Source organism: Ambystoma mexicanum, chromosome 12 (assembly GCF_040938575.1).
Source record: "Ambystoma mexicanum isolate Mex_15411 chromosome 12, UKY_AmexF1_1, whole genome shotgun sequence".
In the NCBI taxonomy this organism is placed as follows: Eukaryota; Metazoa; Chordata; class Amphibia; order Caudata; family Ambystomatidae; genus Ambystoma; species Ambystoma mexicanum.
Genome location: NC_090936.1, coordinates 1,005,366,233 through 1,005,380,304, shown reverse-complemented (window position 1 = coordinate 1,005,380,304; position 14,072 = coordinate 1,005,366,233). Strand labels below are relative to the sequence as shown.

Below are 14,072 nucleotides of genomic sequence, written 5' to 3'. Positions count from 1 at the left end.
TTCCCTTCAACAATTCAACACTTTCCCTTGTCACTAGATGGCAGTGTTTAGACAACATCTGCCTGGGCTGCTTAGCGAATATCATAGTCTCACTGGTCTTTAGATAGCACTGCTGCCCCAGACTATGTCTGTGTTTCCTGCATGTCTACAGCAGATGTCATACTCTCATTTTTCACTAGATGTCACTGCTGCACCATCACACACCAATGTCCACACTAAAACCGCAACCGAGGCAATACTCAACTGGTGACTACTTAATAAGAATAGTTTAACAAAGGTAGCGGGCGCCCCTCTCTCGCAAGAACAGACATGATAACCTGTTCGGTGGTTATTAACCACTTGAGAGTTCGCAGCCACTGCTTTTACTCACTGTGCCTTTCACAGATGGGAAATATCCATTTGCATATCAGTCTTTGTCCTGCCCAGGGGCAATCCAGCACCGAAATACAATGGCAATTCCAATCTGAACGAGAGTACCACCAGCAACCCCATACACGTGTTTCACCCTTGTTGGGGATCATCAGTGAGGTGAAGCTGATGCCTCTCTTAGCACAGTGAGAGGGAGACCACGTCTGGTTGCCCCCAGGAGACCTAAGGTTACCAATCCCAGGTTCCTTAACAAATAGTTTAACAAAGGTAGCGGGCGCCCCTCTCTCGCAAGAACAGACATGATAACCTGTTCGGTGGTTATTAACCACTTGAGAGTTCGCAGCCACTGCTTTTACTCACTGTGCCTTTCACAGATGGGAAATATCCATTTGCATATCAGTCTTTGTCCTGCCCAGGGGCAATCCAGCACCGAAATACAATGGCAATTCCAATCTGAACGAGAGTACCACCAGCAACCCCATACACGTGTTTCACCCTTGTTGGGGATCATCAGTGAGGTGAAGCTGATGCCTCTCTAAGCACAGTGAGAGGGAGACCACGTCTGGTTGCCCCCAGGAGACCTAGGGTTACCAATACCAGGTTCCTTAACAAATAGTTTAACAAAGGTAGCGGGCGCCCCTCTCTCGCAAGAACAGACATGATAACCTGTTCGGTGGTTATTAACCACTTGAGAGTTCGCAGCCACTGCTTTTACTCACTGTGCCTTTCACAGATGGGAAATATCCATTTGCATATCAGTCTTTGTCCTGCCCAGGGGCAATCCAGCACCGAAATACAATGGCAATTCCAATCTGAACGAGAGTACCACCAGCAACCCCATACACGTGTTTCACCCTTGTTGGGGATCATCAGTGAGGTGAAGCTGATGCCTCTCTAAGCACAGTGAGAGGGAGACCACGTCTGGTTGCCCCCAGGAGACCTAGGGTTACCAATCCCAGGTTCCTTAACAAATAGTTTAACAAAGGTAGCGGGCGCCCCTCTCTCGCAAGAACAGACATGATAACCTGTTCGGTGGTTATTAACCACTTGAGAGTTCGCAGCCACTGCTTTTACTCACTGTGCCTTTCACAGATGGGAAATATCCATTTGCATATCAGTCTTTGTCCTGCCCAGGGGCAATCCAGCACCGAAATACAATGGCAATTCCAATCTGAACGAGAGTACCACCAGCAACCCCATACACGTGTTTCACCCTTGTTGGGGATCATCAGTGAGGTGAAGCTGATGCCTCTCTAAGCACAGTGAGAGGGAGACCACGTCTGGTTGCCCCCAGGAGACCTAGGGTTACCAATCCCAGGTTCCTTAACAAATAGTTTAACAAAGGTAGCGGGCGCCCCTCTCTCGCAAGAACAGACATGATAACCTGTTTGGTGGTTATTAACCACTTGAGAGTTCGCAGCCACTGCTTTTACTCACTGTGCCTTTCACAGATGGGAAATATCCATTTGCATATCAGTCTTTGTCCTGCCCAGGGGCAATCCAGCACCGAAATACAATGGCAATTCCAATCTGAACGAGAGTACCACCAGCAACCCCATACACGTGTTTCACCCTTGTTGGGGATCATCAGTGAGGTGAAGCTGATGCCTCTCTAAGCACAGTGAGAGGGAGACCTCTGTAAAACTTTGTAAAACTATTATTCAAGGAACCTGGGATTGGTAACCCTAGGTCTCCTGGGGGCAACCAGACGTGGTCTCCCTCTCACTGTGCTTAGAGAGGCATCAGCTTCACCTCACTGATGATCCCCAACAAGGGTGAAACACGTGTATGGGGTTGCTGGTGGTACTCTCGTTCAGATTGGAATTGCCATTGTATTTCGGTGCTGGACTGCCCCTGGGCAGGACAAAGACTGATATGCAAATGGATATTTCCCATCTGTGAAAGGCACAGTGAGTAAAAGCAGTGGCTGCGAACTCTCAAGTGGTTAATAACCACTGAACAGGTTATCATGTCTGTTCTTGCGAGAGAGGGGCGCCCGCTACCTTTGTAAAACTATTTGTTAAGGAACCTGGGATTGGTAACCCTAGGTCTCCTGGGGGCAACCAGACGTGGTCTCCCTCTCACTGTGCTTAGAGAGGCATCAGCTTCACCTCACTGATGATCCCCAACAAGGGTGAAACACGTGTATGGGGTTGCTGGTGGTACTCTCGTTCAGATTGGAGTTGCCATTGTATTTCGGTGCTGGACTGCCCCTGGGCAGGACAAAGACTGATATGCAAATGGATATTTCCCATCTGTGAAAGGCACAGTGAGTAAAAGCAGTGGCTGCGAACTCTCAAGTGGTTAATAACCACTGAACAGGTTATCATGTCTGTTCTTGCGAGAGAGGGGCGCCCGCTACCTTTGTTAAACTATTTGTTAAGGAACCTGGGATTGGTAACCCTAGGTCTCCTGGGGGCAACCAGACGTGGTCTCCCTCTCACTGTGCTTAGAGAGGCATCAGCTTCACCTCACTGATGATCCCCAACAAGGGTGAAACACGTGTATGGGGTTGCTGGTGGTACTCTCGTTCAGATTGGAATTGCCATTGTATTTCGGTGCTGGACTGCCCCTGGGCAGGACAAAGACTGATATGCAAATGGATATTTCCCATCTGTGAAAGGCACAGTGAGTATAAGCAGTGGCTGCGAACTCTCAAGTGGTTAATAACCACTGAACAGGTTATCATGTCTGTTCTTGCGAGAGAGGGGCGCCCGCTACCTTTGTAAAACTATTATTTAAGGAACCTGGGATTGGTAACCCTAGGTCTCCTGGGGGCAACCAGACGTGGTCTCCCTCTCACTGTGCTTAGAGAGGCATCAGCTTCACCTCACTGATGATCCCCAACAAGGGTGAAACACGTGTATGGGGTTGCTGGTGGTACTCTCGTTCAGATTGGAATTGCCATTGTATTTCGGTGCTGGACTGCCCCTGGGCAGGACAAAGACTGATATGCAAATGGATATTTCCCATCTGTGAAAGGCACAGTGAGTAAAAGCAGTGGCTGCGAACTCTCAAGTGGTTAATAACCACTGAACAGGTTATCATGTCTGTTCTTGCGAGAGAGGGGCGCCCGCTACCTTTGTAAAACTATTATTTAAGGAACCTGGGATTGGTAACCCTAGGTCTCCTGGGGGCAACCAGACGTGGTCTCCCTCTCACTGTGCTTAGAGAGGCATCAGCTTCACCTCACTGATGATCCCCAACAAGGGTGAAACACGTGTATGGGGTTGCTGGTGGTACTCTCGTTCAGATTGGAATTGCCATTGTATTTCGGTGCTGGAATTCCCCTGGGCAGGACAAAGACTGATATGCAAATGGATATTTCCCATCTGTGAAAGGCACAGTGAGTAAAAGCAGTGGCTGCGAACTCTCAAGTGGTTAATAACCACTGAACAGGTTATCATGTCTGTTCTTGCGAGAGAGGGGCGCCCGCTACCTTTGTAAAACTACTTAATAAGAATAACAATACAAATATTAACAGATTTTAATATAATGCTTCAATCCAGATTCTTCCAACTTCTAACAACTGTTCTAGTAGCTTTTATGATTACACAATGTAACAGTTCTCACTGTTTCCAGCTGAGAAGGATGAAAGGATGCACTTGCCTCCTCCACCTCCAGAACGCCAGCCAGAGGCATATTTTGTCCCTGCTGCAGAGAATGTGTTTGTCCCCTGAAGCATGTCCCCTGAAGCACCTCCACCAATCCAATCCCAATTCCACAAAACCATTTAAGATCCACGAAGCAAGCAATGACGCTATGTAAAATCTAAGCTACAGACTGGCAGGGGGTTGGGACCACAATTAAGAGGCAACACTTGCCAAACCTGAATGCTGCCTGTTAGGCCATACCTCCGTAAGAGCCCCAACTCGATTTTGCAAAAGGGCCGTGGCCTAACCTAACAGGAGGCAGTAAAATCAGGTTAAGTGTTGCTGCCTAATTGCGGCACAGACCGCATGCAAGGCACTACTTTGAATCGATCATCACCCTCACACCTATGAGCTTCTAGTGAGCTGAAGTTGGGAGGGGACAAGGCACGGCCCTGTCTCACACACAATTATCAGAGCCTGCCGGGGTTCTGCCCTGGCTAGCCCTGGCCCACTTAAAGCCCTGGTGCAATCCTTTCAAGACCGCAAACAATACTTTGAACTCAGTGATCATTAGATATAACCACTTACATAACTGCTTGTAATGCAATACGTTGTGCTTAAACTTCATGTGATTTAAATGTGTGAGGATCGGTTGTATAAATATATATTTTTTAAATGTACACATTTTGATTAAGTAGATATGACATGGAATATAATGTCAATTTCAGAAGACACAAAATGTGTCACTAAATGAATTACTATAGGGGAGATGTATAAAAATATTAGAATATACACAGTATGAGTTGTTTATTGGTTATTAAATATGAAACTATTAAGATTCCATAGAAATGTATTTAAATCTCTATATTTGCTTATCTTTCTATATGAGGCATTCACTGTACTATATACAAAATAAAGGAATGGGAGCAAAATATATGCATTAATGAATGTATATATTCGGCAATGGACGTATACAATCTTTTAACTGTACACCAGTTAATCCAAAACGGGCATTGGCCACTGGATGTCTCTGTTGCAACATGTGCCATCTGATCCCGTTTTACAGATGCAGTTGAGGCTGCTGCCGACTTGGCCACTAGATCCCATGTTCCCATTGAGGGCAGGATTCTGAGGTGCATGTAAACATAGGAAAGTGTTCTTCCCTGAAGGCAGAACACTTTCCCTAAAAGCACCACATTCTGACAAAGAAAGAATGTGTTGCAGGGACATGAAAGCCTCGTCTTTTTCATGTGCATGATTTACGGCCTGACGTCAGCCCTGGAAGCCATCAAGACTGCAAGGCAGGGACTGTGAGGGTATTATCTTGGTAGGGCTCTGGTTTTGAAAGTTAAAAAAAAAACTGTCCAAATGTGACTTCTTTTAAGTGCTGTTCACCTGCACTGCACATGTTTTCCCGTTCTAAAAATAGCATTTACCAGACTGCAGCAAAACATTTCTAAATTGCTGAAAGTTTAAGGACGCTTTCACAAATTAGAAAAGTGGCAGTCTTTAAAGAAACGCTTGCAGTGCCACTGGTGCACGTTTCTCCCACAACAACATATTTTAGCAGCTTTTGCTGCAGGAAAGCGCAGCATCTCCCCTCCAATCCTTCTACCCACCTCAGAATGGTGGTGCTGGGAACCGGAGGGAAGCATGTGGGCTTTCCACATGGCTTTTATCATGAGCTCAAAATCAGGCCTTTAGAGTAATCACCATTGCGCATACGCCTGCGACACTTATCACAAAGCCTTCGACTTAGAGCATGTACTAGGGAAGTTTGAGTCCAATTTTTCATTTACAATTATACTTTTATCTTACATACTAAGTTGAACAAATGAACAGTACTTTACAACTGACCCAAAACGTAAAACAATTTCAGTATAAGTAGGGTCATTTGACAGTGTGTTTCTGTGTGCCATACTGGAAACCCTGCCCACTCGAGATCTGCAGTCTGCCTTACCTGCGGGTCCCAGAACCTTCACGTCCAGAGGAGCCACGCCGGCCTTGCTGCAGTCCACTGTGAAGGTCTGAGGGATGTGGGCCCTCACTCCAGCCCCCAGGCCTGGTCCCGAGCACTTCACCTTACTGGGGTCCACCACCTCCTTCACCGGCACTCGGAACGGGCTCCCTGTCCCGGTGGAGAAAGAAAGACAGCATTAGACGTGTCTGTGGGCAGCAGCAGGGCTGCTGCAGACATGGGCTGGGCTACTGACAACTGAAGATTTTCCCAGACCGACCAGTGCCTATCAATGGCCAGTGTGGCTGGGGCAGAGTGATGGATAAGCCTGGGTCTTCTCCGTGTGGGTGCGCGTGTGTATGCGCGTACGCAGCCACGCCAATATCTTTAATATCTTTCTGGAGACACACTGGGTTTGTGAGGTTGTTTCTGCTGGGTTGCATCATTATTTTTTGGGGAGGCCTAGCAATGGCTGCTTTTCTATGTGTCTATGCGCCTCGGGAGGATAGATCAGGGGCAACGTGCTCGCCTTGGAAGCAAGAAGGCAAAAAGCAACACAGGTTCGATCCCCGGGTCCATGCTTAGAAACCTCTGGGTATTAAGCGCGTTATACACAACCTATCATATCAATATCATCACACCAAGCACATGGTCTAGGCTGTGCACTGTTTGAAAGTACTACACTCAGGTTTGTTATGCTACGCTGTGTTATGTTATTCTACGCCATGACATGTCTTTAAGCTGTCAAAACATGTTGCATAATGTTTTGTTCTATTGGGATCAACGTGTTCTTTACCCAAAGCTAAATTAAAGTTGACTAGAATCCTCATGAGTATTGCTGTTATTTGCTTCATTTGATTCATAATCAGGACACTGATGGATATTAAGGTCATTGTCAAGGTAACCGTGTCTAGGAGAGTAAATCTTCCTCTTCTCTTGCTGGTCAGGTTCACTAAATGAATCGGCTAGAACAAAGAGTAAACGTGTGCTGCCCTAAAGGAGTAGGTAATAGTTGATGGTGTCATTTGGACACGAAACAGGTATTAATAAGAAGGCGACTTGCCCTGCAGTTGCTTTCTGTCTAAACTAGAGGATGATGTGATTGAGAATGTCGTGTGTGCTGTAAGAAGGCGCGGTTACAATGATAGTATTCAAATCTATAACGAAGCTTATTTATATTATATATGTTAGCAAAATTGCGTACTACAGTAACTTTGTTAGAAAGGTGGCATCGTCACAGAATTAGTACTGCAGCTTAGTTACAAAGATAGTGATTCTCTTTTCATAGTAAATATAGTTTCATAGGTGGTATTAGAAGAGTTTTAGTTGACAAACATGGTTCCATAGGTTACATAAATATGGTTAGTTGCGTAGGTGGTAGGACAACATAGTCACAATGTTAGCCTAGTTACGTTGCTATCATTACATGACAAAGGCAGTTACGCAGTTTGAAAGTGAGAATCATGATATTGCGTACAAGCAACGTTTCCTATTTAGCGTGGTTGCATAGTTAGTCACACAGGCAGCTTAATGATATGCTATAGTTTCGTACAGAATATAGTGACATAGTATTCTTAGTGTAGTTTAAGTGTAGTTGAACTTGAAAGTGTTCATCTAGAATCATGATTCAAACCATCAAACCATTAAACTATTGCATTGAGTTGGCTGGGACCAACTGAACTCCCTGGGGTGTTGACTTGCTAGGGGAATGACATATCATAGATTAGATTTGCCACATTTGTACATTGAATTGGTCTGCACCATAAACAGCTATTGGTGTGATAAAGGTTGACTAGATTAGAGTTTGAAAAAGGCCTAACATCTGAATACACTCAAATGGAATAAAATATAACCCAAAAATTTTGAAGCACATTCTAAAATCTGGGTTCAAATGTTTGGAATCAATTTGAGTTTCAGCTCCAAATGGTTCAAGTTAATCGAGCCAATTCGACCCTCGCTGTTTAGATGGGTTTGAATCATTTGAGCTAATTCTTCTATCCTCAGTGTAGTTATCATAGTTACATATTAACATAATTAGTACAGTTACACATGTAGGATAGAGACCTATTCATTTATAGATGTGACATGGCATAATCATTAAAAATAGGAATGCAGGCTGTACCTCATACAGTTAGTATGGTACACAGTAACATTCTATAATAAAGTAGTATATTTACATGGGTAGTATACTTAGACACACTTAATATATTTACATGTTAAAATGCCTGTACATTTAGTATAAAAAATGATAAACAAAATATATCAAATACACGTTAGAGTAAAATAATAGAGTTATCATATTTCCATGTTATTAGTTAGCAAATTTGCAAGTTAGCATAGTAACATGATACTGTGACAAAGTATACAATAGTAATGAATAAAGTTAATAATAGTAATATGTGTAAAGTAACCTTACTGTAGGTCCATAGATATATATACTACAGTGTAGCACAGTTACATGGTTGCTAGAGGCAAATGGTTAATTTTATTACATGCTATGATCAGTGTAGTAGTATGTTTAGTTCAGTTACACAGTGAGTACAGTTGGCATAGTTATGTAGCATAGCTGAACGATGGCCCATGGTAGGTTGCATTCAATGTTCTTTTCATTTCACAGAGCTTGAGCAATTACCCCGCGGCCGTGCATGGATAGTGTGACTTATCGAGGGAGTTATTGAATTAAATAATGACACGGAGACGAGACTGGCCAATGGCAGGCACATGTACCTGGAATGGGACGGCCTCCAAAGGTGATGTTCACATCGTAGTCGCCGGGAGTGAAAGGAATGTACTCCACAGAGCAGCTGCCATCTTTGTTATCCTTGCAGGACATCTTGGCTTCGGAGGGTCCCTCAATGGCCAGGCCAAGCCCACCTGTGCCAGCTCCTCTGGAAAATACCAAAACCACGCGAGATGAGCGTGAGACAATACACAGGGTGCCCTGAAAGGTCCTGGAGGTACCAAGACTTGCTCTATGGAGGTGTGTTCGACCTTTGACCTCCAGGACCTTCTGGATGTAGTGACGCACAGCTCTAGCCAGAGTTTGCCATTGTCACTGCTCAGACCGATTTTGTTGCCATACAGGTTCTGTGTGTATATTTGACTCAGTGTAACTAATTCCTCACTACAAATCCAGAAGGTGCACAACTCACAATACAGAATTAAGGTTCTCTTTACCTGCCTCAACACCACTTTGTCTCAAAAATCTCCATCACACCAATAAACAGTGGCAGACTCATGTGCAATATTGGCCTCCAGCCACAGCCTCTGTCCTAGTCTAGACCCCATTTGGCAATGACATACTTATGTTTCCCAATATTATCAGAACACCAAAAATGGGGATTCCCGCCTTGTCTCAGGTATTACAAAGCAGCTTCACACTTCTCTACGCTGGAAGGACCTGGAAGGGCGTCACTGAAAGCCTGCTACTTCCCACATCAGGTTCAAAGCACCCTGTATCATCCACAAAGTCTTCAATGTGACTGGTTCGGGCCTTCTTGTTACAAAGTTCCGCAATTAGATTAATTTATGATGAGGAGCGGCTCATGAGTCCCTGTCATGCTTATTCATTATATGACCCTGCAGATGAGCTGAACTTTGACTCCCATGATGCTTTGCCACTGACTATGCTGACCATGGATTATGGAAGATGAAGTCCTGAATATATGGAGGGCTAATTAAGGAGTAACCATGACCCTTTTGTAGCAGTACCTCGAAGACTGGTAGGAACTAACTCTGCCCTTATGAGCCTGGATACTGGAAGTAAACGTGTATTTAGAAAGTTGGTTAAAACATGGCTTTGCAAAGGCAACAGGTCACCGCTGCCTCTTCAGTCGGACTCTGGGCTCAAGTAACAGTGTGAGGTCAGTTGTTGGTTGCTTGCGCCCCACGGATCATAACATATCGTGTACAACACCTACCGTGTCTCCACTGTGAAGTGGTTGGACTTGTTCACCAAGCCTCCCTCCAACCCTGGACCATAGGCTCGAACCCGAGTTGGGTCACAGCCCTCTACGACGGCGACACGGAAGGGGCTCTTCGGAACAGCAACTTCGTCGTACATGACCTCCACCAAGTGCATTCCTGAAACCCAGAACAAATCACGTCATTGGATGGAAGAGCTCTCATTGAGCCGTAGTCAGTGTCACAGGATGTCAGCACATGGCCCTCCCCAAACTTGTTCCTTTTATTGTAGAGCTATGGTTTCTTTCATTGAAACTATTGGATTTCAGCATGGAGTGGAACCATGTGAAATTCAATGGACAGTTGAGTTAGGTCTCTGTTTGCACTCAATGGGCCTCATTACACGGCAGGCGGTAAGGGTTTACCGGTACCGGTATTTTACCGGTACCGGTAAATCCTTACTGCCTTACTATGAGGTCCCTTTGCATGTTGGGGAATTTAACGCCTGCTTTTTGCAGGCGTTAAAAACCAACCCGCAAAAGGGACCCAGGGAGCTAATTATGGTACCGCAATTTGCGGTGCCGTAATTAGCACCTTCCCCTTTCCCATTATGCCCTATGGAGCAAAAATGGGAATGGGGAAGGGCAATTGTGGAAGGGGGAATTACTGTCCCGCCAACCTTGGAATGGGCCGGTAATTCCCCTTTCCACCAAGGCGGTGCCGGTATTTTACCGGCATGAACCATGGCGCTAATTGCGCCATGGTTCTCCGCCTACCGTGTAATGAGGCCCAATGAATTGTAATGGGGGGGGGCAGGTCTTCTATTCACTCCCAATGAAGATGATAGCACTGAGTGAGGGTCAGCCTTATGCCACAGTTGGGGTGTCAGTTGGGGGTGGTGTATAAGTGTCCTAGGAGGGGAGAGCCCCCTAGGGGCTGGCAATGTTACTGACAGTCGACATCGTAGTGATGCTGTTATAATGCGACACCTCTATGCAAGAGTGCACTGCCCCATACTTAGGGCCTCATCACGAGTTGGGCTGTATTCCCGGCTGTAATACTGCCGACTTTAATAGCCCTAGAACCGACCGGTGAAGTGGTATTACCATCGGATCACGGGTTGGGCCTTAACAGTAAATCCCCATTCCTGATTGGGTCCATTGGATCCAATGGGGAATTTTCGGTGCTAATATTGCGGGTTAATACAGCCGTCTGTAATACCGCTGAAAACAGGGATTTTCACCTCCAGAAAAAAGCTGGAGGTAAAACAGCCGATTTAGCGCCCAACTCATGATAGGGCCAGCCCTTAAATGCGGCGGTAATACCGTTACCACTGCATTTAAGGGCTACAGCCCAGTTCGTGATGAGGCCCTTATTCTTGTAGTAACTCAAGTACACTGGGCTGTATTTGGAGACTGGCCTCCCCAATGGCTATTGTGAACCTGGCCTCACCCAAAAAGGATACATGCAGTGCAGGATTGGGGATGAATTTCCCTCGCACTGCAATACAGAAACAAATGGTCTCCATGGATCACAAATTTGGGGACAACAAAAAGCTGCTGCAGGTTCTGCCACACAACAGTACACCCACACTGCAGAACGCTGAGGGCTTCTGGGCGAAGTGTGCAGCTGCCCTAATTGCAGAATCATCTGTTCTCTGCACATGCAGCTTAATTTAGAAGCACATAGGAGCTCTAATCCAGGTTGTCTCTCTTTTTATTTGCATTTAAGCACATAAAAAAGCAGGGTGACTCAGAGGCCTCACTCCCACTGGGGGCTGTCAACTTTCCCTGTAACATTTCACTTTGTTTAGGCAAAGTATTTAAAATGGAAACAAATAACGTTAAATGGCTGCAAACATAGCAGTGAGTGGGAATTGGGAGTCAATATGGTGTGTGGTATGTCCCTTAAGATATGCACGTTTTGGGAGATCTGAAATTGAAGTGCTGCATAAAGCTGCATGCTGTGTGAAACAATGATTAAGGCAGGTGACCTTATCATGCTTTTTCTTTGTGTTTCTTTGGGTATTGATAGTACAGTTGTAAAACGCCGAGATTTCCTTTAGGATCACATTACTTTGCATTCTGGTAGTTGTAGGCTTCCCTTCAGGAGGTGGAAAATAAAGCTATAACCATACTTTAATTTGCTCAACATGTTATCAAAATGATTTACTTATTGTCAGGTTGCTTTATTGTGTGAATTATACACATTCAAGAGATTTCTATAAAACAGAGGGTTACTTCAGCCTTGTTGTTTTACACTTTTTGCAAGCTTATCACTTGCCTTTCATGACTCCATTACAGCCCCCCTTAACTCCGCCCCTATCTCCCATCACTCTGGCCCCTCCCATCCCACAGGATATTATATTGTATTGTATTTGGTTATTTTATATAGGACCACAGAGTACATTTTTTAAAAATATCTACCACTGGGTATATGTCTATTTGAATTGAGGTCTGCAATGGCCTCATAAAGTGCAGCCAGATTAGGAGCAACTCTTTTAAAAAAAATGTATTTAATGTGTTTAGCTTCAAATGTAAGCTTTTTACATAATACAACACTTAATCCAAATATAAAACTGACATCACAATTCGTTAACAAAATAAATTAAAACGACACAAATTACACACTCGGTGACCACAGCTGGTAAATGGAAATTACCGTAGCGCAATCAAACATGACATACAATACATAATAATACATAAGAACCTCAGCTACAAACTACTCTTGCCTGTTCTCATTAATCAATTACAAATAATAAGATGATGCATTTTAAATACCATTTAAAATTCCACTTTATAGACATAAAATAAAATATAAAACATTAGGCCCAAAATATCGCCTTCTAATTATACAATATATATAATTATGTTTAATTCATAAAAGCTAAGACTATTCATGCATTTATTTGCTTAGGAGCTGCTTTCAAAAATGAACCCTACATTGGGCCCACACTCACTTCCCTGATCGCTCATTGGCGCGTGCTTGGGAGCAATTATCTGAAATAGACTTCACTAGCTACAAAATGGGAGGATGTGTTTGCACCTCCTGTGCAACTGCTGTGTAGACCTTGTATGAATAACCGCATAACCCCCCCTCGGCCCAAAACCGCTGCTACGGACAGGAGGGTCTGACAGTCACCATGCATTGAAAGTGCCTTGAGTCTGACCATTGGCACAAACAACAAGAGCGGGGTCTTTCAATGTATTGCTGCCAATTTGTTTTTTTTCTGAGGCACAGATCATGGGGGTGGTGTCAGGTGAACAATCATCTCCATCAAAGTTACACCTCTTTGGAGGAAAGCCTATAGGACCGGGTATAGATGTATAGCCTCCTGTTTCTGCAGGAAACAGCTGTGGCACAGGTTTTTGGACATCGTAATGCATAGTTGTTGTGGACAAAGTAAGGGACATTCTAATTGTTAACTAAAAGTACTAACTGAAACCAATGGACACTTTATGGCACCACTAATCAGTTTCAGATGTAATGGAAATCATGTAAATTTTTCCACGTGAATATTCATGAGGGATATCCTTAAAACCTCAGGATTCTGGCACTCAAGGCCCAGAGTTGGACAAACCTGAGCTAGAAGGTTTCCACAGCACATTTGGAAGGTTTCCAAAACCTACGCCACTATGACTGGATCTAGTAGAAACTACTTGCAACGGTCAACTGGACGTCCCAGCAAGCATACCTAGAAAATGGGGGCCTGCTGGAAGGATCTAGCGATTTCCGTCCCAAGCTCACGGGTGCCTTGAAAAAATGATTGTTCCTGTGTCACTCTCCCCGTTTGGACTAGATTGCTGTGACTCCACCTGCCATCCCCCCACCTCGTCCCCTCCTTTTAGCATGTCTCAGGAGGATACCTCAGGGGCAACTTGCTCGCCTTGGAAGCAAGAGGACATGGAGCAACACAGGTTCGATCCCCGGATCTGCCTTTTGAAATCTCTGGGTATTAAGTGCATTATAAATAACCTATCATATCATATCATATCACAATAGAAGTCTTGCTCCTCAGAGCATTCTATACCTGGGGCTCCAGTGCCATTTTCAACTTTCCTCCTTCACCCCCACCTTGAGCAAATGTATGCCGCAGGTCGGTACGTATACCTGGGGCAGCAGACCTGGGGCTGTATTCTCAGCAGGGAACCCACTTACTGAACTGAAGCTACACCACAGCTGCCAGGGTCCTCTGCACCATCCATTTATCCCTCCTTGGCGATGGGCACCCTAAAGAGACACAGCCTGCA

General features: G+C 44.8%; 1 protein-coding gene across 6 annotated transcripts in view; it reads right to left on the bottom strand.

The window, feature by feature from the left end:
• FLNC (filamin C) overlaps window positions 1-14,072 on the bottom strand; it is a 253,022-nt gene that overhangs the window by 66,707 nt on the left and 172,243 nt on the right. For all 6 annotated transcript variants that reach the window (XM_069629538.1, XM_069629534.1, XM_069629535.1 and 3 more), the window contains 3 exons: window positions 9,840-10,002; window positions 8,647-8,807; window positions 5,923-6,090 (listed from right to left, as the gene is read on the bottom strand). In XM_069629538.1, the coding sequence (XP_069485639.1) occupies window positions 5,923-6,090; window positions 8,647-8,807; window positions 9,840-10,002 (492 nt within the window). The remainder of the gene's footprint in view (window positions 1-5,922; window positions 6,091-8,646; window positions 8,808-9,839; window positions 10,003-14,072) is intronic.